The sequence below is a fragment of the Chelonia mydas genome, chromosome 3, assembly GCF_015237465.2.
Source record: "Chelonia mydas isolate rCheMyd1 chromosome 3, rCheMyd1.pri.v2, whole genome shotgun sequence".
Classification (NCBI taxonomy): domain Eukaryota; kingdom Metazoa; phylum Chordata; order Testudines; family Cheloniidae; genus Chelonia; species Chelonia mydas.
The window spans coordinates 39,195,824-39,222,843 of NC_057851.1; the positions used below are offsets into that span (position 1 = coordinate 39,195,824).

At 42.0% G+C, this 27,020-nt stretch overlaps 1 protein-coding gene across 1 annotated transcript in view; it reads left to right on the forward strand.

Moving 5' to 3' along the window:
- Positions 1-27,020, forward strand: part of MYOM2 (myomesin 2) — a 167,696-nt gene that overhangs the window by 86,906 nt on the left and 53,770 nt on the right. The window contains exons 7-14 of the mRNA XM_043542341.1: positions 2,288-2,376; positions 4,097-4,147; positions 4,439-4,603; positions 9,817-9,978; positions 13,779-13,920; positions 14,949-15,148; positions 16,413-16,466; positions 21,267-21,394. Of these exons, the coding sequence (XP_043398276.1) occupies positions 2,288-2,376; positions 4,097-4,147; positions 4,439-4,603; positions 9,817-9,978; positions 13,779-13,920; positions 14,949-15,148; positions 16,413-16,466; positions 21,267-21,394 (991 nt within the window). The remainder of the gene's footprint in view (positions 1-2,287; positions 2,377-4,096; positions 4,148-4,438; positions 4,604-9,816; positions 9,979-13,778; positions 13,921-14,948; positions 15,149-16,412; positions 16,467-21,266; positions 21,395-27,020) is intronic.

Here is a 27,020-nt window from a genome sequence, read left to right on the forward strand (position 1 = left end):
TACATAAAATTTATTTGTACGCAACCAAAATACAAAGAGCTATTCTCTTTTCCCGTACCACAACTTTACATCAGTGTAACTCCAGGGGAGTTACTCCTGTTTGAACTCGGTGTAAAAAGAATCAGGCCCATTGTCCTTGGATGTGGAAGTTTGCACTGGAATCTTAACACGAACAGATATGCAAACATGTTGCCAGTTCCACATCAAAGAAGGCTCTGGAGAGTGAGTTATTCCACCATTGGACCCTCTGCTGCTGCACTAAGGATCCTTTAAAAAATAAAGTTGGTTGGTCCTTAATCAACTTCTTTTCTTAAATAAAAAAATATCAGGTCAAACCCATTTGTCTATAGCAATATTAGGCCAGATTCCCTGGACTGCTCTGTTACCTATGTGCTGCCTGAGTGGTACAAAGGGAAAAGAAACTGCTTGCAATTTCCTGCAATGTGATATATGCCATCATGTGCCAGAAATGCCCCTCTGCCATGTACATTGGTCAAACCGGACAGTCTCTATGCAAAAGAATAAATGGACACAAATCTGACATCAGGAATTATAACATTCAAAAACCAGTCGGACAACACTTCAGTCTCACTTGTCACTCAATAACAGACCTAAAAGTGGCAATTCTTCAACAGAGCTTGGAGTGGTGGTCATGGAACCCCTATCCCTAGGACAATGCATCTCATGCCTTCTGGTTGATGAGGTTTCTTTCTGATACCTTCCCTCAGCGGGCTCTTCCAAATCCTTCTCCACAGTAGTACCTGTGGAGAGAGCCTCAAAACAGTTTTGCCCCTCTATCTGCATTGGGGGTACATAGGTTCTCCTCTTTCTTCTGGAGGTTACCTGCTGCCAATACTCTTCCCCGTTCTGTACTGCACACTCTGATTCTTTGGCATGTTTTGCTTCCAGAACCAAACACTGACTTCTGTCCAGAAAATCTTCATTTTCTCTGATGTAACGCAGGGTTGATACCTGGTTCTCTAGTCCTCTAACCTTCTCTTCCAATATACAGACCAGCTTGCACTTTGTACATACGAAGTTGCTTCTGTCCTCTGGGAGAAAGACAAACATGGCACATTCTGTGCAGGTCACAACAGCTGATCGCTCACTATCCATGTCTTCCTTCTAAGAGGCTCCTCAGGTGTTGTATGTACTACTCACAGGAGCCTGAAAGGCAGAAACACTCTGCGAACTCCCCCCAGGCAAACTCCCTCTGTTTGCCTGACCTCGGTTTGCTGCTTATTCGTTCACAACTGACTGCCTTTTTGTAAGGCTGCTGGCTTGAAGCATGTGGTCTGGCTCAAAGCCTTTCCTCCAATCAAGCACGCAAGGCCCACCTGGAACAAAGCACTCCCAATTCACACTTTTCAATCAAACACCCACACGGTAAAACAGTCACACTATGAACAAACAAGCACATGATCAAACAGTCACACTATCTGAACAAACAAGCACAGGGTCAAACAAATGTTCTGCAGAAAAAAACAAGCACACAGTCAAACAGTCACACTGTTCAAACAAACAAGCACAAGGTCAAACAAATGCAGAAAAGGACCTGGGGATTACAGTGAACAAGAAGCTGGATATGAGTCACCAGTGTGCCCTTGTTGCCAAGAAGACCCATGGCATATTGGGCTGTATTAGTAGGAGCATTGCCAGCAGATCAAGGGAAGTGATTATTCCCCTCTATTCGGCACTGGTGAGGCCACACCTGGAGTATTGCGTCCAGTTTTGGTCCCTCCACTACAGAAGGGATGTGGACAAATTGGAGAGAGTCCAGCAGAGGGCAACAAAAATGATTAGGGGACTGGAACACATGACTTACGAGGAGAGGCTGAGGGAACTGGGGTTATTTAGTCTGCAGAAGAGAAGCGTGAGGGGGGATTTGATAGCAGCCTTCAATTACCTGAAGGGGGGTTCAAAAGAGGATGGAGCTCGGCCGTTCTCAGTGGTGGCAGATGACAGAACAAGAAGCAGTGGTCTCAAGTTGCAGTAGGGGAGGTGTAGGTTGGATATTAGGAAACACTATTTCACTAGGAAGGTGGTGAAGCACTGGAATGGGTTACCTAGGGAGGTGGTGGAATCTCCATCCTTAGAGGTTTTTAAGGCCCAGCTTGACAAATCCCCAGCTGAGATGATTTAGTTGGTGTTGGTCCTGCTTTGAGCAGGGGGTTGGACTAGATGATCTCCTGAGGTCTCTTCCAACCCTAGTCTTCTATGATTCTATGATCTTTACTTATGAATTTGTTTATATTAACAGTACTTTATTTTCCTCTTTTCCCCACAGAGCTAATTTTGATGATACTGCTACCTATACAGCAGTTGCAACAAATGTCCATGGGCAGGTGTCAACCAATGCTGCTGTGGTTGTGAGGAGTAAGTCCTATATAGCAATTAAACCTGGAATAAATATAATAAAAAAATCAGTCCTCATCCTCAAAGGAAACCTGCATAGCACCCTCAAAAGATAAGCCTGGGGACAAACATTCTTAACTCTGCTAGACACTAAAAACCACGGACTTAATAGAGACACTGTTTTTATGGCTTGCTACAACATTTTGTAGCACACATTACTGCCTGCCAACCCTTGATTGTCCACGTTATGCGTGAAACCCTTATGCTCATGTAAGTGGGGGAATAGTCCCGCTATTGTGGGGAACTTTCCTGGCTTCTGCACTACCCCGGTGAAGTGGGCTAGTGAAAGGATCTGAGTCCTCACTCCCACTTCCTTTACCCAGTGGCTTCCCTGCCCTTGAGGACTCCCCTTCCACTCTCCTGTCTGGCAGAGGCCTCGTAACCCCAACAAGGCTGGGCCCAGGATTCCTGGGGGGCTCAACCCCCAACCCTGCTGTGGTCACCTAGGACAGGAGCTAGGGTATCCCCACTCCGGGGTATTCTCTCTGCACTTGGCACTTCTCTGACCCACTGACCATTATATACAAGTTAAAGCAAATGCAAGTTATTTAATCAAGAATTAATTTTAAAAAGAATAAGGAAAAATGCGAAAGGTTAAAGGAAACACATCAACCCACTCTGTGGCAGGGAACATCACAAACAGTGTCTCTGGAATGTCAGGGCAGTTCACAGTCTGTTCCTTGTAAGTCCCAGGCCTTCTTCTCAGGCCCTGGCTGTGCTGCAGGGATGCTGTGGGTTGGACGCGTGCTCTGGTGGTGGCCACACGCTCTCAGGCTCTAAGTGGTAGGACCCTTCTTCCCAGTGTCGCCCCCCACCCTGTTGGGGTTACGTTACGAGCCTCTTGGCTGAGGCGTCTCCCTGTGCTGGGCCCGCTGCCCAGGGTCCCCCTCGCTCTCTCTAGCTGCTCACCACACCCAGCTCCGGACTGCTCCAGCCCCAACTGCACCACTCTGTCTCAGCACTGCTGCTGCTCTGCCTCCAGCTCCCTAGGCTGCTTCTCTGGCCCCTCTGCCTCTGGTTGCTGCAGCACTGCTCCCAGGACAGGTCTGCTCTGCAGGCTGCTTCTGTGACTCTGCTCCCAGCACTGACCTGCTTCATGGGCTGCTTTTCAGGTCCCTCTGGATCTGGCACAGCGCTGCTCCCCAGCTTAGCTTGGGCCCCTACTTTCTCCTTAGCTTGGCCCCACTCCGTCTGACCCAGGCAAATCCAGCTCACACGGAGGACGGGACCTCCCTGACCTCCTGACTCTCTGATTAGCCTGCCCACCCTGTCATTCACGCTGACCTGGAGCATTGGCCTCTCCCCATTGTTCCTGGGGACCATCCGTCTCAGGGTCCTGGTTTCCCACAGACCCTTCCCCTTTTAGTACTGGGAGCTAGCCAACCAAAACACCCCCACTGAATGTTAGTAAGGGGTCAACAGTCCCCTTACACTCAGTAATCTGTTCTACCTTGTATTGAGTTCAGACACTCTGGTTATTCTCTCCAGAACTGAAGAAAAGTGCTGTCTGAATCTCGAAAGCTTGTGCCTTCCACCAACAGAAGTTGGTCTAATAAAAGATATTACCTAACCTACCTTGTCTCTTTCATATCCTGGTACCAGCATGGCTACAATACTGCTACAAATAAGAAATTAATATCACACTCGTTTGGGTTGGATCTTAACTGTCCTTGTTTTACAGGGTTCAGAGGGGATGAAGAGCCATACCCTGCTGGGATATTACCCATCAATTGTAAGTATGTTTTCCTGTTTGTGAGAAAATGTAGGCACGTTATGCAATCTTATCATTGTCAGGAGCCCGAGGAATATTTTTTCAGCTTAAAATAATAAATATTGCCTCTGGCTTTGCTTAAGATGTCACAATGTAAGATGTCCATATGCTTTTAACTTCCCAGCTACAAGTATTGACCAGCAGTATGTATCAGCTTTGGATTCAATCTACTGCTTTTATCTGGACAATAATCCTTTAGTGCCAAGTATCATGTACTAGTGCTCAATAGTCTCCTGATTTCTCTGTGTGCAGTGCCTCTGCCATCAGAAGTTTGCTTCACCCATATTGATGTTCAGTTTTTGGAGAAGTTTGGTGTCACGTTTGGGATGGAAGGTGAAACAGTTACCCTCAAATGTGCTCTGCTGATCACTCCAGATCTGACAAGGCTTCGACCTCGCGCTGAATGGTACAGAGATGGTAAGTGGATTTGCACTGAGATAATGTACATGCCTCTATGTAACTGAGTTTTAATTGTTCAGGTGTGGATTCTCTCCCTCAAGTCTGTATGTAGGCTTAGAATTCACCTTCCTAAGAGAAAAAAGATTGATTGTAACACAGTTCCCAATATATCTCCTTTTACCTCCTGTCATTATCTCAGATGAGAGATATTTTCCTTCATAGTCCAACTCTTCTGGAGTGAGTGTTGTCCAAAATGACCATGTTTGAAGAGTAAGAAGAAGTAGGTGCCAAAATAACTAGGTAAGGGACACAGAGTGTTATGGAGAAGCTAACCGGGCAGTTTGAAGGAATCTGAACTTAGTGTCAACTGTCGAGACACAGATTCATCTCCTGAGGATTTGCATAGGTACAGTAGAACCTCAGAGTCACGAACACCTCGGGAATGGAGGTTGTTCATAACTCTGAAGAAAACATTATGGTTGTTCTTTCAAAGTTTACCACTGAACATTGACTTAATATAGCTCTCAAACTTTACTATGCAGAAGAAAAATGCTGCTTTTAACCGTCTTAATTTAAATGAAACAAGCACAGAACCAGTTTCCTTACCTTGTCAAATCTTTATTTAAACTTTCCCTTTATTTTTTTAATAGTTTACATTTAGTTCAGTAGTGTACTATACAGCGTTTGCTTTTTTCTTTTTGTCTCTGCTGCCTGATTGCGTACTTCTCGTTCCAAATGAGGTGTGTGGTTGACCAGTCAGTTCGTAACTCTGGTGTTCGTAACTCTGAGGTTCTACTGTGCCTGTAGATAGTGCCAACCACACATCATTTGACAGAGGCATCTATCATGTTAATTGTTTCAGAAGTCTGGAGATTTACAACGGCCCTAATAAGCCCTCCCTCACCCAGAATATCATTGGTCTCTTGATGGCCCCCTCCTCCTAACTCCATTCTGTTGCTTTCATCTGCATTAAAATGTGGGGATGTTGGGTGGAGGATTTATCTGCTGTCATAGTTAGTTGGACTTCTTCCTGCTAAACTCTTGACATACATGTGGACACAGAAAACAGCCTCTCATCTACCCAAACAAACGTTATAAGCAAACAAATATACCTGTAAAATAATAATTCCATTTCTCCTACAAGCTAGGAAGGAAGAGACACAGAATGATTTTATTGTTATTTCTATTTTTAAATACTTGGGAGGTGATCACATACTATAGTGATGGAGTCATGTAAGTACATAGAAGAAACCTGGTTATTGGAGAAGGACATTTGTGGAACAACAGCCCCATGTGCTCAGAGAAACATAACCACAAAGGCATTCAAATGTTTTGTATTACTGTACTGTCACTTCAGTAGCCAAGAATTCCCATTGGGCACTTCAGGCTGAAATTCTTTGGGTGGCTATGTGTTAGAAACCTACAGGAACACTCTTTAATTTATACCTATTAGTGTAATTTTAGGTATTTTTTGGGAGGGAGGAGGAAGGGGAGAATATTTATTTGTAAGTAAATCATTCATAAAACATAAAAGTAACTAATACAAATATGTTCATTGGCTGTTAGGAGGGATCACTAGAGATTTCTCTTGCCAACGTACCTAGATACCCTCAAGCAGGACTCTGAAGAGGACATCCCGGATGTAGTGAGATGTAGTGAGAATATGGATCATTTGTCACGATCACTTGGGGCAGCCTCTCTCTGAAGTGCCCACATTTTGGAGGGAGGATTCCCACACAACTGTTGCTGGAATTGTGCCCCTGCCAGTCTGATGGAAATACTCACCATCACCAAGGTGTATGTGTGAAAGTGACAAACAACAATGGGGCAAACAAGATAGATAGGAAAAATACAAGATTATTTGTTTACATAAAGCAGGAATGGATTTTGGCTGGAAATGCCACTTTTTAATTTCAGATCTATGCTACGTATATATCTATTCTTGTCTGATCCTTTGGGGCAGGGACTGCTTTTTTGTTCTGGGTTTGTCAATGCTTAGCACAAGGGGTCCTGGTCCAAGACTGGAGCTCCTAGGTGCTACCACAATACAAATAATAAACAATAACTACAGTTTTATTCACTGTGAGCCAAACCCTGAAGCCTGTATTCTGGGTGCTGAACCTGCTCCCACTGCTCGTTTCAGCCATCAGTTTTCACATTGTTGTTAGTCAGGCAAAACTCTGACTGGGCCCAATCCAGAAAGGTGCTGAAATATATAGCAGTTGCCACTGAAGCTAAACGGAATTGCAGGTATCCAACAGATGTCCAATTGTATTCAATTTTTAGTGCAATGGGAATTTTCCTTGGATTATGAAAAGTGGAAAAGGACTTCAAGATTTGGGCCTGTAGGTTTAGTCCCTAAGGACACCAACATATTCTCATTAAGATACGTGAAGATTTGTACGGTTGGTGTAACTTCCTCAAGCACTGGGATGAGAATATCCTCACTGAGGTGAAGACTGGCGGTGAAATCCTGGCCTCACTGAAGTCAATAGGTGTCTTGCCATTGACTTGAATGAGGCTAGGATTTCAGTCCAATATCCAAATGATTTAATGAAAAATAAAACAGTATTGTTCTCTTGAACACTAGCGGTAAAAACTGACCTGCGCACATGCGTATCACACTGACATCATGGGGAAGCTTATGTGGCAGAGATTTCCCCCAAGAATAGCAGGGATTAATGTGATTATTATATTATTGCAGTGAACACCTGCTATATGCTTCAAATTGTGGCAGTGACACTTTTAAGCCAGGAGACCCACTGCATAAATTTTTGGGGGCAAGAAGGTTAATAATGGAACTAACATGATGACTGTCTTTTAAAGTGCTCTAGTTTTAGAGGGACTCTGGCCTTGAACTCAAATCTTGGACTAACATTTATTATTTCAGACAATTTATATTTAATTCTGGTTTGGTACTAAAATAATTTCTATTTTTCTTAAACATTTACTGATTTTATTATGCAAATGATATACAACTAAAGACACGAGATGGCTCTCTGTGGTTTACTTATATTAATTATACGCAAGAGAATGTTGTGTTTATTCAAAATTAATAAACTTCAGAGTAGTTGTTGGTCACTAAACTCTAGGAGATATGTAAATCTATTGAATCAAATCCTCTGAAATGGTTTCAAGGTTCTGACACTATAAGCAGTACATATAAAATTCCTACCTTAATTTAAACCAGTTTAAGATGCTAAAAAAACTGAAATGAAATTATTATTGAAGATTGTACATCTAAGTCCAGTTTGGATATGATTTTGGCTGGTTGCAGATTTAAAAAAAAAAAATTCTAAAGTAATAAATGCATTATAAAGATGTAGGGTCAGATTCTTCACTCATTTGTACGGGTATCTGAAGAACTCCATGGAGGTCCAAGGAGTTACATCAGATTTATGCAAAAGTGAGTGAGTGCAGAATTTGGCTGATGTTTTAACATAACATAATATGTAATATGGGAAATTAATGTGAGGGGAAAAACCCCAAACACAGTAATTTCTATCAGTGCATATATGATTTAAACAGAAACAAGCTGCAACTTTTAGGGAACGTTTGGCCTAACTAACACATGGCAGAGCTCTGAGTTTTCAGGGTACCTTGAGTGAGTCAAGATCCCTGGCACTTCCAGACTCATTCTCTAGCAGATTCTCGAGGAATTGATAGCATGTAGTACATGGAGAAAGAGGCACATTCTAGTAGTTTGAGAACAGAACGGAGAGCCTGGAACTCAGATATTATGGTCATAGCAGACCACATAACTGCCTAGACAGACAGAACTCCTGAGTCCTATTCTAGGCTCCAAAGCTGACTCCCTTTCTGGCCTTGCTTGGGAAGTCACTGAAGCCCCTATATTTTCAAACTTGAGTGCCTAAAGAAAGGAACCCATATCCACATTCAGGCACCTAAGTAAGTGGCCTGATTTTCAGAGGAGCTGAGCACTCAGCCTTGAACTTCATTGTGATCACTTTGCTCCAAGTTTTTCATAAACTGGAAATAAATTAAAAAGAAAATGCAAAAGTTCTAGCTGCAGGGGGTTTTCAGCTTTCACCTCAGACTGTTCACAAAGCTCTGTACAATGCAGTGAGCACAAACTGTGCAAGATGCAACAGAAAGGGGAATTGTAGGTATGTCGTATAAGGAGCCCATGATTAAGAGCTGGAAAGAGGTCTCACTGCAATTACCTTGTACAAATCCTGAAAAATTCCCTTAAGAATCAGGCTTGCAGGAAATACCTGGGTAATGGTATAACTTATTGCTTCAATTTATGTAGTCAGATGGCCAGATATTCATTACCTGGTCCTTTACTGTCAGCTTTATCATTTGAAGATTTGTCACATTTTTTTCCACCCCCTGTGCTTCACCACTGTGGAGCTCTGTGTTCAATATATTTATTCATTGGCTAAAATAATTTGTCTGCAACCTTTTGAACATCTACTCCAAGTGTATTTGAGCAACAGGGCAATAATCAAGCATAGCGCTGTGGCTGAACTTTGAATGTAGTGCTGCTGCATTGATTTTAATAGCACTCAGTGGGTTAAAAATCAAAAGTTCTCCAATCAATGATTAAAAGAAACGAAGACAGAGGGACTTTCTTGGCCATCATAAAATATTCTGCTCATTCCATTGCTCCCATCTCACTAGTCAATCAGACTAATTTACATTAATCGTGGGGCGCCACCTCTGACCTGTGAGAAATTCAGATTTAATTGGATTCGCTGCTCAGCAGGCATGTCTGGCGGGTTTAAGAGTCAGTGTATCTTTACAGCAAGGCTTCAGATTAAGCCTTTAAAGTTAAAGAAAGAAATTTGACTAATCTGACATTTGACCTGAATAGGTAGAAAAGTGTATTTAAAAGCATAAACATTACACATTGCTGTCGTTACTGTGTACTTTAGATTTTCAGCATTGTTTCAAAACGGGGCTTAAAATATTTTCTTTTCAGTCTATTAAAAATGATGGTGAAGGGAAATCATTCCCTTTGCTGTAGCAGGTACAGCACAGAATAGCTAAATTGTACACTCCTCTACCCATACTCATTGGTCAAATGAGTTTTCATGGGCACAGCTTAGTTCTTGTAGATAAATATTTTCATAGCATATTAATACTACCATGTTGAGTAAAGCTGGCATAAACGGCAGTCCATGCCACTGATTAACACAGAAGTGAGCTTGGATGAAGATTGCTATTGCTAATTCAGTGACACATGCTTGATCACAATTCTCTTCCAGGTGTGCTAATAAAAGACTCCAAGTGGACGAAAATGTACTTTGGAGAAGGCCAGGCAGCACTGTCTTTCACGCACCTGAACAAGGATGATGAAGGCTTATACACCCTGCGCATAATCACAAAAGGCGGGGTGACCGAGTACAGTGCATTTATGTTTGTCAGAGGTATGCTTTTCATTCTTCGTTGGGAGAAGACTTAGCAAATGCAATTAGGAAAAGTCACTTAATTTAGCACCATAGTATAATAAAGGAAGCCTAAAAGAAGTCCAAAGCATGGCATTATATAGATGTGAAATTTATCCACTGGTCTCTGTCAGGGACAATATAGTCACACTGCACCAGGAGAAGCTCAAGGTGTGATTGTGCTCCTGAAAATATGATCCTTTCTAGAGACCCAAGGAGGCCATCCTTCATGATGGTGCAGCCTACTCCTTTCTTCACAGAGGGCCATCTTTTCTGACTGGCACTCTAGAGTGTAACAGGGTGCTGTCTGCTCCTGCCTCCTCGCACCACAGAAACTTGCTCAGACTCCATGGTTGTGTACCCACACCATGCCATTTGTTTACATTCCTTCCCCATGCTTATGGGACTTTCAGGACTCGAGAGGAGCACAGGTCTCCCTTTTATGAGATCTCTGAGACTGGCCTCAGTTAGGTCTGTTCCTCTCTCCCCCTCACTTCCTTCCTGTGCCTTTCTTATCAGTCTCCAGCTGATGGGCTAATTGGCTTTTTAGCTCATCCACCCCTCACACCTGATTAGATAATTAACTTAAATTGCACCAGTCTGCCTTCTCTGGGGGAACTAATTGGTGTAGAATGATCAGCATGTAGGCTCACTGGTTAATTCCCTACACTCTGTCACATAGAGCCTTGAACGAGCCTGCACCAAACCCCTCCTCTTTGTGCTGGCTTTTGCTACTGGGCTCACTCGGCTGGGTCAGGCCATTTACATTCTCAAGTTCAGGGACTGTTATGCCTGACCCTTGCACAGAGGGTGGTGGTGGGGGAGAAGAAAGATTCCAGTACCCTCCCTTCAGTGTATCAGAGCCAGTCACAGCCTAGCACTTTGTTTAACACTTGGGGAAGAGACGGAAAAAGTTGGCTTGCCAAAGGACTGTGTTTTTCACAAGAGACATAGATGAAAAGCAGAGGAACATATTAAAATAGAATACAGGTCAGAGTTTGCCCTCATATTTGCATTCACAACTCCCACTGAATCAGCCTGAGCTCCCACATGCATCTGTGGGCAGAGCATGGCTCTACATTTCTTTTGTTTTTAAAAATGAGTATGTTTCTGTCTGTGCGGTTCTTTAATTCTGATCCTCAGCACTTGTAAATTGGTGCAGCTCCACTGAAGTCAAGGAAGCTATGTTGATATACTCCCACTGAGGATCTGGCTTGTTCTGTTTATAAGTGTACCAGCGTGTGCATATGGTCTTCCTCACAAAGATTTCATCCAGACAGTTCCATTTGTTTGGTTGGGTAGATATGGGTGGTGGCTGGGTGTCCATCATTTCCTTTGGGGCTAGCGCACAAACTGCATTGGCTCTATGGCTACACTGCATTTAAACCCCCACACAGTGTGAGTCTCAGAGCCTGATTCTACTGACTTGGGGTCTCATTATAGCACTAAAAACTGTGTAGACATTCAGGCTCAGACTCTGAGGCCAGGGAGTAGGTGTGTTCTAGAGCCCAAGCTCCAGTCTGTGCCTGAATATTCACACAGCTATTTTTAGTGTCATAGCATGACCTACGTGAGCCTGAGTCTGTAAACCCAGTCTCTGAGACTCAGCCCCATGGGTTTTAAAATGTAGTATAGACGTACCATCTGTCCCTGGCAGCCACACTCCCTGCCCTCACGAGAGCCAGGCTACTAGGCCTTCCTTGTTCCTAGTCCACTCCCTTGGAGGGAGAATCCCACTTGAAAAGGTCATGGAAAGCATATTAGCTTTCTTGGGGAATCTCCGCTGTGCAGGTAGGTGAATAATGAGCATATCCTTTCCCCACCTACACTTTGACCCCTTCTCACTCACAGGTCCCTGGATTTGTGGAGAGCCCTCCATGAGATCCATACCAAGGGGAGACAAAGTGCTAAGGTGGTACCTGACCCCTGTTTTCATGTGGGCCGTGATCTGAAGGTAGAGGGTAACCTCTGTGTATATAATATAAGAGTTCAATCAGGCCCATAGTTCTGAAATTTCAAAGGGTGGGATCATATAGGGGCCTGGCCCTGAGCATCTACCTCTCAACACCATTGTCATTGCAATAGGATGGCAAGTTGTGGACAGAGATACAGGACTTCTCTGACTCACCCTAAACTCAGGTGCTAGAATCCTGCATAAAGATACAGCATAAAAACTTCAGCAGGTGGATGTTTCTTGAGGTGCAGTATGTCTCTGAGAATATGCAGAGTAAGCCTTAGGAACAGTCAAGACTTGGGAAGAAGCTTTGTCATAAATAGAAAGGGTAACCACCTTTCTGTATACAGTGCTATACAATCCCTCCTGGCCAGAGACAAAGTCCTTTTACCTGTTATGGGTTAAGAAGCTAAGGTAACCTCGCTGGCACCCGATCCAAAATGACCAATGGGGACAAGATACTTTCAAATCTGGAGGTGGGGGGCGGGGGGAAGGCTTTTGTCTGTCTGTGTGATACCTTTGCCAGGAACAGATCAAGGATGCAAGCCCTCCAACTCCTGTAAAGTTAGTAAGTAATCTAGCTAGAAAATGCATTAGGTTTTCTTTGTTTTGGCTTGTGAAATTCACAGTGCTGGAGGAAATGTGTATTCCTGTTTTTGTGTCTTTTTGTAACTTAAGGTTTTGCCTTGAGGGATTCTCTATGTTTTGAATCTGACTGCCTGTAAGATTATCTTCCATTCTGATGTTACAGATTTGTTCTCTTATCTTTTTTTGCTCTTCTAATAAAGTTCTGTTTTTTAAGAATCTGATTGGGTTTTTTGGGTCTTAAAAATCCAAGGCTGGTTTGTGCTCATCTTATTTATTCTCAAGCCTCCCCTGGAAAGGGGGTGTATGGGCTTGGGGGGATATTTTGGGGAAATAGGAACTCCAAGTGGTCCTTTCCTTGTTCTTTGTCTAAATCACTTGGTGGTGGCAGCATACTGTTCAAAGACAAGGCGAAATTTGTGCCTTGGGAAAGTTTTTAACCTAAGGTGGTAAAAATAAGCATTGGTGTTTTTTCATGCGGGTCCCCAAATCAGTACCCTAGAGTTCAGAGTGGGGAGGGAACCTTGACAAGTTTAGATTGAGGTTTCTGTTGGGTGGTGGTTGTTTCTGTCAACAATAGAGACAAAACCAGGAAAGAGGAAGTTTGGAATTTATCCAATAGCTGTATATGCCTTTCCTAGCAGAATGAAAACTCCACCTGTTAATAGTCTTCATTAGGAGTTGTGGGCACTCAACACTTCTTAGGATCAGGCCACATATAGGTGTCTCATCTAAGAAACATTAATTACTTATCGGTGTCTGTATCTCAAGGTTTGAATTAGGAGGTACCCTTAGAAATATAGCAAATGTTCCCACGCCAAGTAGCCTTAGGAAATGTCTTTTTCCTGACCACATGATCTTCAGTGAGTGCCTCTCTCTGACCAAGGAATGAATGAAATCCATCTTTCTGAGGGGTGAGATTTTCAGAAGCACAAAGGGAAGTTAATTGTTCAACTCCTATTGAAAGTCAGTGAGAATTTGGTGCCTATTATCCATTTCAACCCTCCAAAATTTTCAGCCAGGTTTCTAAACCTATAGATAGACCTCACTAGGCTTGCTTCACCACTGTGTTATTCCAGTGTAACCTCACGGAAATCACTGGAGTCTCACTGGGATAAAACAGGAGTAGTAGATGGATTGGGCAATCTGTGTAATTCATCTTTGTTGTGCTATACAACGGAGTCTCTCTCCAAACCTGAGAAGTATTGTAGTCAAATCTGATTTGATTTTTTTTCTGATCTAGATGCTGATGCATTAATTGCTGGGGCACCTGGGGCACCAATGGATATTAAATGCTATGATGCTAACAGAGATTATGTCATTGTAACCTGGAAACCACCAAATACAGCCAGTGAGAGTCCAGTCATAGGATATTTTGTTGACAGGTATGTGTGAATTTGTTTTTTGTGTATCAACCTGTATGTACTGAAAAAAGTCACTATTTTTATGCCCTGCACCCCAATACTGAGTCTATTTGGGGCCACTGTAGTTCCTGGAACAAGTTAGAGCAGCCTTAGGGCTGTTCTGATTTGCACCCTGTGGGAGCAGCCCTCAAGGGGTTGTTCCAGTTGCTGGGGAGCATTACGTGAAGCAGTGCTCTAACCATGCCCTCTTCTCCTTCACGTTATCTTAAACTGGTGTTTGTGTACTCCAGACAGTGATTCATCCAAACCAGGGGACTACTCAGCTGGCAGTTTAAGACAAATTATAGCCCTTTTGCTCCTGAAATCTGCTCTAAATTATGTTGGAGGTCCTGCCCAGGACAGGAAGGTCAGGATTAGGGGAATCCAGGACCACCTTTGCACTCCTCCTGACCTGCAAGGAGTGCTCCTCAGCTGTAGTCAAAGCCCAGTATCTCATCCTTAATATTTAAAATGAGCAATGTACTATACACACAAATATTACTGATATAATTTCAGTATATATAGTATTCTATATTAAAAATAACAATGTACCCACTGTTGCTACATTGTTGTATCTGATACACTGTAGTTATGTCCTATCTCCCAGACTTCTGGGAACTGTAGGTAAATGTTGATTTTAAAATGGCATTCACTAGGGTGAAATTCACCACTCTGTTGAGGGCTTTACTATGTCTATGGACTATTTAAGTTCCATTTAAACAATCAAAATAAGGCTTTACATGGTGCGTAGACCATGGGTGAATTTCACCCATTAAGTGTATAATCTAGTGTATTGTTCCTTTTGATATAACACAACAAATTTTCTCTCAGTAATAAAGTATTATGGGCCATATACCCAGCTGACATCAATCGGGGTTGCTCCATGAAAGTCAATGAAGCTACACCGATTTACATCAGCTGTGGATCTGGCTCTCTGTTAGTAGGCACGATACTAATTGCACGTGCTCATTTTGGCACCCTGATAAATGATCTCCTTTTCTTACTCCTAGATGTGAAGTGGGTACTGAAAACTGGGTCCAGTGCAATGATGCTCCGGTAAAAATCTGCAAATACCCTGTAACTGGACTGTTTGAGGGACGGTCTTACACATTCCGTGTGAGAGCAGTAAACAAGTCAGGTATTAGCAGGCCATCTAGAGTCTCTGAAGCAGTTGCAGCTCTTGATCCTGTTGACCTGGACAGATTACAAAGTACGTAATGCAACCACTAAGAAGCTGTTCCACATTTACACTGTAATTTTTGAAAGAAAGGTTTTATTTTCTGGTTCTGTTTGGTGGGTAACCAAATGGGCAGTGCCAACCTCTTCATTTTGGATCTGCTTTTCAGCTTCCATTCTTTCCCAGAGCTCATCCACTTGCTAATTATAACAAGGACACTCCCATTGTGACAGCAAGGTCCACACTAGCAACTTGCCAAGAGCCCAAGGGTGCCAATTCATTTACATATATTTGCACAATTTTTAAATGTAAAAGAAATGCTTAAAGTCATAATGGATAACATTTTCAAAGGCACATAAAGGCCAGATTTTGAAAGGTATTTAGATATTGTTCTGCTCTGTGTTGCAACACATAAGGGCCAGGCTTTGGAAGGTATTTAGGTGCCTATTCAAAATCTGGCCCTATGTCTCATTTTCAAAGGTGCTGTGATGCTGAGTGGAACAGTGCCTAAATGCCTTTAAAAATCAGGACCAAAGTCACTTTTGAAAATATTACTCTATGTCTGTGTTAGCTGAATGGAATTTGCTTGTTGTTTGTATTCACTAGCAGTAAAAACCTACAGTCTATCATCTGTTTTTTCACATGCAGTTGTTACAGGAAGAGGCCAGCCATTGGCTGCATATTGCTCATCTATCACACGCTGGGCACCCTTGATATTCTGGTCTGTAAGGAACACTGTCAGTGCTGCTCAAGGTCTAGGCCATGGTACCTGCTGGAGAGCAGTTAGATGGACATTCACTTTGACTGAAATTTAACACTATGACTATGGATTTGTGACACCCTACTTTAGCTCTGTTTTGTGCTGGCCTTCTGTCCAGGGCTGAATTTCACCCATTATGAAGACCAAAAATTCACTTGTTCCTTGTAATATGTTGTGCCTCAGTTAGCTCACTCACATACATTCATGTCCAGTCCTCAAAAGTCCAGTTGATAACACACATTGCCACTGTGCCACGGCACTGATTCCATCAATTAACAATAGGATTCTTTTTTTCAGTTAATCTTTAAATGGTCCCTTACTGTTTGTGAGTGAGTACTAGTCAGTGGGAATAAAGGTGGAAGAATCAGTGTGTAACAGTGAATGAGAATCCATATGTATAAAGCTGCAATACCGGTGTTGAGATAGCAGACACTACACAAAAGTGTTTGTCAGCACTGATAAAAGAGAGTCTTCAAAATCTGTAAATACTCTTTATTGCACAGAGAACTAACTGTAAATGAATGTTTTGGTCTACAGCTGTTCATCTGGATGGAGGCAGAGAAATTGTAATATATCAGGATGACCTTGAAGGTATGTAGCGCTACCATGATTTCATTTCATCTTTTTATATCCAAGGAATTTAAGATTATAATTAGAAACATGAGATCTTGAAAAAAAAAATCCGAGTGAGCCAACTCTTAATAAAATTAAATAAACGCAAAAGTCTGAGGGGTGGGATAGATTCATAATTTTGATTGTGCCGTTTTCATTATGCATTTCTCCTTCTTTCTTTCAATAGTCATGATCTGAGATTAAACAGATGAAACTCGTGTTTGATTATTGCTAATGTATTTCTTATCCCTGTCCTATGAGCCTAGTGTGGCTTTTTGGTCAAAGTTTTAAGCTTTGGTAAACATTGTGTTTGCCATTTTTAATAGAAGTACATTAAATCCATCTTTATTCAAAGATATACTTTTCCTGAGAAGTGCTAAGTGTTTGCCACAGCCAGTGATGCCTGGAAGAGTTAGAGATTCTAAAAGTAATTCTCAGGATGAGATCCTAGATGCCTTCTACCTTTAATTTTGTTCTGGTAGAGTATTTGTGCTGCTTACTTTGCCTAGCAAGATACAAATGTTAACTAGGATAGCTGAGTACTGTTGAAGATAAAAGGGTCTGATTAACCACTCTCACATCAGTTTTAAAGTGGTGCAACTGCACTAATAGTGTGACATAGTGGAGTTTATACCTGTAATGGAATGCAGAGGCTGGCTAAGAGATTTGCGATGCCTTTGTCTGTAGGCATTCTGAACTGCAGCATGGAAAACTTTAAGGTTCTTGATCTTGACAATGTTTTTTACTAATGAAATGACAGTGTTACTAGACCGTCAAATGGTTAAAAATAATCACAGTTAATAGCGATTTTAATTGCACTGTTAATAATAGAATAATAATTTAAATGTATTATAAATATTTTTGGATGTTTTTCTACATTTTCAAATATATTGACTTCAATTACAACACAGAATACAAAGTGTACAGTGCTCACTTTATATTATTTTTGATTGCACTGTAAAAATTATAAACAAAAGAAATAGTATTTTTCAATTCACCTCATACAAGTACGGTAGTGCAATCTCTTTATCGTGAAAGTGCAATTTACAAATGTAGAATTTTTTTGTTACAGAACTGCACTAAAAAACAAAACAATGTAAAAGTTTAGAGACTACAGTTCCACTCAGTCCTACTTCTTGTTCAGCCAACTGCTAAGGCAAACAAATTTCTTTACATTTACAGGAGATAATGCGCGCTTCTTATTGACAATGTCATCTGAAAGTGAGAACAGGTGTTCCCATGGCACTTTTGTAGCCAGCATTGCAAGGTACTTATGTGCCAGATATGCTAAACATTCGTATGCCCCTTCATGCTTCAGCCACCATTCCAGAGGACATGCTTCCATGCTGATGACGCTCATTAAAAAAATAATGACAGGTTTCAGAGTAACAGCCGTGTTAGTCTGTATTCGCAAAAAGAAAAGGAGTACTTGTGGCACCTTAGAGACTAACCAATTTATTTGAGCATGAGCTTTCGTGAGCTACAGCTCACTTCATCGGATGCATACTGTGGAAACTGCAGAAGACATTATATACACAGAGACCATGAAACAATACCTCCTCCCACCCCACTCTCCTGCTGGTAATAGCTTATTGTTTCATGGTCTCTGTGTATATAATGTCTTCTGCAGTTTCCACAGTATGCATCCGATGAAGTGAGCTGTAGCTCACGAAAGCTCATGCTCAAATAAATTGGTTAGTCTCTAAGGTGCCACAAGTACTCCTTTTCTTTTTAAAAAAATAATGTGTTAATTAAATTTGTGACTGAAATCCTTGGGGAGATTTGTATGCCTCCTGCTCTGTTTTACCTGCATTCTGCCATATATTTCATGTTGTAGCAGTCTCGGATGGTGACCCAGTGCATGTTGTTCATTTTAAGAACACTTTCACTGCAGATTTGACAAAACCAATCTGAGATTTCTAAGGATAGATACAGCACTCTACCCAAGGTTTAAGAATCTGAAGTGCCTTCCAAAATCTGAGAGGGACGAGGTGTGGAGCATGCTTTCAGATGTCTTAAAAGAGAAACATGCTGATGCAGAAACTACAGAACCTGAACCACCAAAAAAGAAAATCAACCTTCTGCTGGTGGCATCTGACTCAGATGATGAAAATGAACATGCATTGGTCCACACTGTTTTGAATCATTGGTTGAAGTATGAAGGGACTTATGAATCTTTAGCTCATGTAGCACATAAATATCTTGCAATGCCAGCTATGACAGTGCCATGCGAATGCCTGTTCTAACTTTCAGGTGGCATTGTAAACAAGAAGTGGGCAGCATTATTGCCTGCAAATGTAAACAAACTTGTTTGTCTGAGCGATTAGCTGAACAAGAAGTAGGACTGATTGGACTTGTAGGTTCTAAAGTTTTACATTTTTTAATACAGTTTTTTTTTGGTACATAATTTTACATTTGTAAGTTCAACTTTCATGATAAAGAGATTGCACTACAGTACTTGTAATGGGGGAACTGAAAAATACAATTTCTTTTGTTTTTTACAGTGCAAATATTTGTCATAAAAATAAAGGGAGCACTGTACATTTTGTATTCTGTGTTGTAATTGAAATCAGTATATTTGAAAATGTAGAAAAATCCAAATATATTTATAATAAATTTAAATTGGTATTCTATTATTGTTTAACAGTATGATTAAACTGTGATTAATTATGACTTTTTTTTAAACTAGTTAATTTGTTTTATGTTAATTGCTTGAGTTAACAGTGATTAATTTACAGCCCTAACTATTACACAAGATCACATAATCAGAGGGTTCTCCTCACTTATACTGGTTTTACATGGGTGCAATTCCAGTTACTTCAGTTTACATCCATGTGAGAAGTGAATCAGGCCCAGGGCTTTGTATTTTGAATTTTTCAGGCACCAGCAAAGGTATTTAGATTTCTAAATACCCGACTTGTGGGTACTAGCCAGGAATATATATATCTAAATGCTATTAATTAGAAACCTATTTACTTAAATTGGCAAAATTGGAGGCTAGCTTTAAAAATGTTGGCTCCTTAGATCACATAATTTATCTCCCTACCAGTGTCAGATGACCTTGCAATCTGTAAGGAGAGGTAGTTAATTGTACCAGTACAATATTACATTATATATGATGTCATCTTTGGAATTCTAAGGGGTGAATATTTACCACACGCTGTGGGGATTTAGCTATGTGAATTCTACTGATGTTCATGGGAGCCTCTTGGCTCAATCCTGATTCATTCTGCTGAAAAATAGATCTTTTAGAGCTTAAAATAATTTTATTTATGATACTTCAGCAAGTGTCTTAAACTCAACAGATCAATGTGTTTATCCAAAGAACGCACGTCCCATTTGCAGAGAATCAGACAAATAAAAATACATTATGAACGACAATAAATGATGTCAATTGTTAGATGCAAACTTCAAAGCTTCTGATTTTGATTGGGGAAAAAAGTGTCAAAAAAGATAAAATAACTTCAACTACATAGCAGGCTGGCTCACGGATCTATTGACATTGCTTAGAATCATCTAAAGATTCATTTTCATGATTAATATTGTCATCTGGAAGAGACATTTTCTCTTTCTTTTTTTAATTTCAAATTCTAAGCATTTATCTATGCACTGTGCTTGCACTTAGAAAAAGAAAATGACAAAATTACGTTAAAAACCACAAACAAAAGCCACATCACACTGTATGTTTTAAGCCAGGAGAACAGGATGTGCACAGACCTATGTTGAATTACCATTTCTGAACTTTTTGCCTGTTGACATCTTATTCAGAGCCAGACAAATATGATTGAAGGTGACGTTGCTAGGCCCTAATCCTGCTCCTCATTACACCAGCGTGTAACTCCATTGAGACAGATCCTAGCCCGTTTGTATCCCTACAGTGACAGAGTGGCCCTAAAGCTGCCCTAACTGGGCAATTTAGGATTCTCTCAGGTTGGCACACAGCTATACTGGCTCTATGCCACCATCCTTGCAGCCCTTGGTGTGGCAATGGAAAGGGGTGAGGCCAGACCACTGCTACACTCCAGTTGATCCCCAGGAGGCATAATGGCCTGTGAAAGTAGGAACAAGGTGGCTGTGCAATGCATTTGCACTCCTCTGATCCTGAGCCTGTATGGCTGCTCTAAATTATATTGGCTGGTCATGTCACCCATATTGTAGGAGATATCATGAATACTTTTTTCCTGCCCACTTTACATTCAGCTCCTTTTGTGTTTAAATGCTCCAGTCTTTTGAGTGAATCCTCCTTCTAGTTCAGTTTTCTATAGTAACTCTTGGACTCTTCAGTTTTGATCAAACATGCAGGGCCCGCTCCAGGCACCGGCAGCAAGTCGGCGGTGAGCCCTGCAGTCCCTCTCTCTTCGGCGGCAGCTCAACCAGGCTTGTTTATTTTTTTTTTCCCTTCGCTGCTTGGGGCGGCAAAAAAGCTGGAGCCGGCCCTGCAAACATGTCTTTTATATGCATATAGTGAGTAGGTTTTGCCAAGGCATTTGGCACATCAGATTAAAGTAATTCAAATGTGATCAAGGAAAAATCACGTGAGACAAATGAAAAGCTTCTATCTATGTGCTATTGAATATGTTACTTTGGTTGTGAAAATAAATACCCCGCTTGTAATTTGCATGCTTAGTGCTTCAAAATAGAAATGACGCAAACCATTAAACTGTAAAGCGGATACTTTAGCCCTTAATAGACTCGAGTTTGGAAAGATGAGCTGTAGCATAAATGCTGACCTGGGGTTAATCTCTGGTTTAACACTGACTAAGTTTATTACTCCTCCAGGCGATGTTCAGATTCCAGGACCTCCCACCAATGTACATGCTTCAGAAACCAGCAAAACATATGTTGTACTCAGCTGGGAGCCACCTGTTCCCCGTGGCAAAGAGCCATTAATGTATTTCATTGAGAAGGTACTGTACTGTATAGTTGCATTGAGCTGTAAGCCACATACAATTTAATTCAAATAATTTTTGGAGCTGCAAAATGAACAATAAGACTAGCACTCACTGAGGTCTCGCAGGACTTGACCGTGGGACTTTAGAGAAGGCATTGACAATCGAATATGTTGTTATGTGATCTAATGGGTATTTAAGTTCAAGAGCCATAAAAAATTGCCTCTGTGCTATTTTGTTACTGCTATCAAAAATGAGAACAAAACTACAATGTATTGTAACAATTTAATAGAGAGCAGCACCTTAACCTTCTCCTCCCTCAAGGCTGGATTGGTACTTTGCAATCTGCCCTTATTAAGGGGCAGCACACAGTTTCCCTTCCCCAGCAACACAGCAGAGATTGAATTGTGGCTCACAGTTTGGTCCCTGGTTCCCCTTTTCTCCATGGAGGAAATAAGCTGTGCCAGCCCCTTTCCTGGTGCAACTTACTTCCCCCTCTGCAGGGGCTGAACTATGCTAGCCTGTACATTGAAGTGGGAGAGGAGCCAAAGCTCCACCCACTCCCCATTCCTGCATGTTCACTCCCTGTCCACCAGAGCAGGAGGAGATTTTGCTACCTGGTGGTGGTTGCTCTCCTTCCTGCTCTGTTACTCAGGATACAGATACCCTGTGCTGGTAAGCAAAGGATGATCACCCCCAACATCTGCTTCTTTTGCTCCTGTTGTCTAACTGTGAAACATCTCTGGTGGAATTCCCATGACCAGGTTGTCTTCCTCCACTACAAATTCAGTCTCTCCTCCTTCAGTTCTGCCATCCTCCTAACAAAACAGCTCTCCTTCTCCAACTTTAACTGAATTTAATGTCAAAAATCCTAGCCATATTTCACCACCTTTGCCTCACGCCACACACCCTGCCCTCCTCCTGACTCCATTTCTGTCTCCACACAGGATCTCATTGGTGAAAACTGAGAAAATAATATGTGACCTGCCTTCCCTTCTCCTCCAACTCTCGCCCCCCTCTTCCCTGTCATTGGCACAAACATTTCTCATATGCTGTCCTCCCCTAACTCCTCCACTTGCTCCAGTGACCCCATCCCAACCCATTTCCTGATATCCCTTGTGCCCAATCTCATCCCCATCTTACTCATCCCATTAACTTTTCACTCTGCTCTGGCTTTTTCTCTTCATGATACATGCATGCTTTGGTCCCTCACATTTAAAAAAAAATGCCCACACTCTTGACCCCACTTGCCTCTCCAACTAGCATTCCAGCTCTCTTCTCCCTTTCATCTGTAAGCTCAGTGAACATGCTGTCTACAATCACTGTCTGGAGTGTCTCTTCTCCAATTACATGCTAGGCCCTGTCCAATCTGGATTTTGCCCCTTGGACTCCATTGAAACTATTCTCCCCAAAGTCTCTATTGAGCTCTTCCTAAGTAAAGCTCAGAACCAGGACCCCAGCCTCATCCTTCTTGACCTGCTGGCTGGTTCAACATCATCAGCCATGCTCCTTTTCTTGAAATCTTCTCTTCCTTTGGCTTCTGTGACGCTATCCTTTCCTGATTCTCTTCCTACCTCTCTAATCGTTCCTTTAACATCTCTTTTGGAAGATCCTTCTCATTTCCCCTCCAACTTTCTGTGGAGTTCTACAGGAATCTGTCCTTGGTCCCCTTCTCTTCTTCCTCTACACCTTATCTCTGGGTAATCCCATCAACAAACACAATTTCAGCTATCATCTCTGTGCTTTCAACTCTCAGATTTACCTCTCTACTCCAGACCTGTCTCCTTTTGTCCAAATTAAAATCTCAGCCTGTCTTTGACATCTCCTTGTGGATGTCTAGCCACAAGCTCAGACTCAACATGGCTACAGCAGAACTCTTAATCTTCTGTCCCTGCTTCTGTTCCAAACTGTCCCTGCTACCTCCTTTCTCAATCACTGTGGACCATACCACCATTCGGCCTATCACCGAAGCCTGTAACCAAAGCATCATTTTCAACTTCGATCTCTTTAGGTCAGTGGTTCTCAACGTGTGGTCTGCAGACCCTTAGGGATACGCCACTATAATCAAGGGGAGGGTCTGGAAACTGATTGGTCCTTCCCTGAGGTGATGCGTGGTGGTGGGGGGAAGCATGCAGAGTCATGACCCCCCAGATTTCTGCCTTCTGAGGGGACCCATCCAGAGGGGCTGCCACAGACTCTGCCTCACAGGGCATTGGGGGTGGGCAAGGCCTTGGGCCACCTCTCGCCAGACTGCCCAGCAGTGAATAGGCGGCGGCTCTCCCAGTGGCCACAGTCACTGCGTGTCCATGCAGTGCAGGAAGAGGGGAAGCAACAGGACGGCTGTCTGGGGGCTGAGGACCCCTTTCCTTGCTACACGGGGCTGCTTCTCCTTCCCTGCTACTGGAGCCCACTGAGATGAGTCGGGGTGGAAGCGGTGCTCTCTCCCTGAGCCCCACCATGCGGGGCTGGCCCAGCCCTGCCCCAGAACATTTCTCTGCAGTTGCCTCTGGTCCCTCTGCTGCAGCTGCAGCTACCAGATCCTGCCCACCCTAGCCCACTAGGTAAGCGGAGCTGGCAAACACCTCTTGCAGGGCATCAGAGCCCGGCTGGGAGGGGTGACAGGGCCAGGGGAGGGGGAGAGGCCCACAGGGAGGTGCTGACTGATGGACTGACACTGAATTCTGGGCTTGTGTCAGCTGCCCTGCCCCCGTGACAGGGAGTGCGACATAGTTCCTCACCCCCTCCAACACTCCCCAGGTACCTCCTCCCTGTATACAAACACTCCTCCAGCATCCTCCCAGTACACAGACACCCCTCCAACATCTCCAAGATATCCACATATATCACCTAGCAATGCTGTAATTTATCATTAGTATCTGGTAAGCTGTTAATATTTTAATTTGCAATGTTTTTGGTTGATCTGTTCAAATAATAATTTCTCTACAGAAGTATTTGAGATAACTATTAAAGTAACATAAAGAAACAAATTGTGAACAACAAAATAATGAGAGGAGAGTGGGGTGCGGCGTGTCCACAGGTTTGTCTATTTAAGTTTAGGTGTCCCTGCGTAAAAAATGGTTGAGAACCACTGCTCTAGGTCATCACAACCAGACTGTCTAAATCTTGCAGATTTTTCTGCAAAACAGCTCTAAGATATGGCCTTTGCTGTCCATCCACACTGCTAAAACTCTCATTCAAGGTCAAGGTCTCATCTTGTATCTCAATTACTGAAACATCTTTTCCCTCTGTCCTTGAAAAATGCCATCTTGCCCTGCTTGTAGCCCATTCAGAATACTGATGCAAAGATCATTTTTTGAGCCCATTGCTTTGACCATGTTATGCCTCTGTATGCATCTCTCCACTGGCTCCTCCTTCGCTATTGCATCAAACATAAGCTGCTTGTCTTCATTTGCAACACCCTTTACACCCTGTTTCCATCCTATCTATCGTCTCTCATTTACTATTGAGATGTCGACTCTCACCTTGGATTGACCCGTCATGTCAGCTTTCATCACCCACTTGTTAAATATTCAAACAAGCATCTTTATGCTTTCTTTCATGCTGTCCCTTGTGCTTGGGAAAAGATCCCCATAAACAGAGCCCTGCAAATCTGCAGACCATTTTGGGGGATTTGATGTGGATACAAATTTTATATCCGCACAGGGCTCTACTGATAAATAGCTGCAAATCTAACTCATTATCCTCTTTCAAAACCCTCTTTAAAACTCTCCTTTGCTGTGATGCCTACAAAAAACTTGACAACTTTTAGGCCGCTGGTACTCTTATACCAATATTGTCACTTTCTGTTTCAGTGTAATCTCCCATTGGTCTGTCCGTACACATCTGTTGTCTCTTGCCTTATACTTAGATTGTAAGCTAGGCAAATTCAAATAATATGAAGAGTCATAACCCCTCTATGCTAGAGTGTACCCACAATCTTGCCCTAAATGTCGACGTGGTCATATTCATATGCACAAGATTTACTGAAGATGTTTTACAAGTACAGAAACAACATACATGAACAGATACCAGGCAATAGGACAAATGAACAATTCATTAAATACAAAACTTACTAAAGAAAAGCAAGACTGAGAACTAAAAAGTTAATAGAACAAGGTTTCTTTATGCAAATGAATGCCCAACCCTGCAAGTCCTTACTCTTGTGAGTAGTTCTTACTTATGTGAGTAATCCACTCATTGCAAACAGGAATCTTTATCCTTGATATAGCATAGACTTCTATTAAATTAATTTTAAAGTTCATATATCTAGCCTACCTTTAAAATTTAGAACAATCATAATAATCAACAGTGAAAAAGAATGTTTAAAGGTCTAACGAAACACAAAACCCAGGTGGGGTTCTCCCAGCTGTATAACTATAAGGAAAACTGCCAAGTACACAAGAAATGCTGAGACAGATTAAATCCAGTGCAGAGTAAAATTTAAAAAATTCAATAAAATATATCTGGATTTTAAATTTTAACTAAATATAAAACAGTACATTGATTTTTGTCTTGTCAGTCACACTGAAGCATGCGCAATTAAATTCTTTCAAGTCCTGGCTCAATACTAACATATCAAATACAGAGCATAATAACATTCTTTCCATATTTTTCACCTTTTTATTAAAGAAAAAAGTTATTTTTTTTCTATAGAGAACAATGTGCAAGTGCGGTATCCACTAAAAAAGATTTACAAATATGGATTTGGGGTATTTTACCTTTTTTTATTATTTATTTGTGGTAGTGCCCATTTTATATAAGGTGCTTTCCAAACGGTCACAAAAGACTATCTAGGCTTCAAGGAGTTTACAGTCTAAGTGGTTTTTCTTTTTAAATCTTCTGTTCATATAATCCCATGAAAAAAATCACATTTATGCACCCGTCTTTGTGTGTCCTAAGGCGGTTTTACTCAAACTGTCTACTGGACAATTCAGTTTTCCTAAAGCCACTGAAATAATCTATGACTCAGTTTATTCTGGGTCAACAGTTTATTTTAAGAAATTAATGGAGAGAAGAGTTCTCAGAGTGCTTGCTTCCTGGAGCTTTGTCTGGGCTCTCTTCCATATGCAATAAAGACAGTAGTTGAGCTTGTCACAGTTCAGGGCAACTGTACCTGTATTTCCCCCGGCGATGGTGCACCAAGGGAACCTACACTCAGGTTTCTGTCTCCCCAGCCATCCACCCCTCTGTTCAAAGACATGAATTTTTCTCTCTCCTAACCAGGGTATTTCCAGGCTGCACAGGTCTCTGCGGACACTGTGAATTCTCCAGCCAAGTCAGACTGCCGAATCAGTCCTGCTCTGCTTTTCTCCTCAGAGGCTATAAAAAGTGTAATCACCCACAGTTAAGTTACCACACAGCTCTTTCTAAGCAGGCCCATTTATTCTTGAGGTAAAAGCATTACAGAGAAAACATTAAAAACTATAAAAAAACCCTACAGGCATGCTAATAAGCTTACCAAAGATCACCCCAACTCCAGGACTCTGGTCAGTGTCAGACATTACAACTCTTTCCTGTTGGTCCTGTTGAAGGTCCTGTCCATTTACTAGATCAGAAAGAAGACCTCGAGTCAGTTTAAATTCCAGTTAACTGATCCAAAGTGTCCTTTCTTTGTTTGCCGGGCTCTAGAGAATCCAGTCTGAAT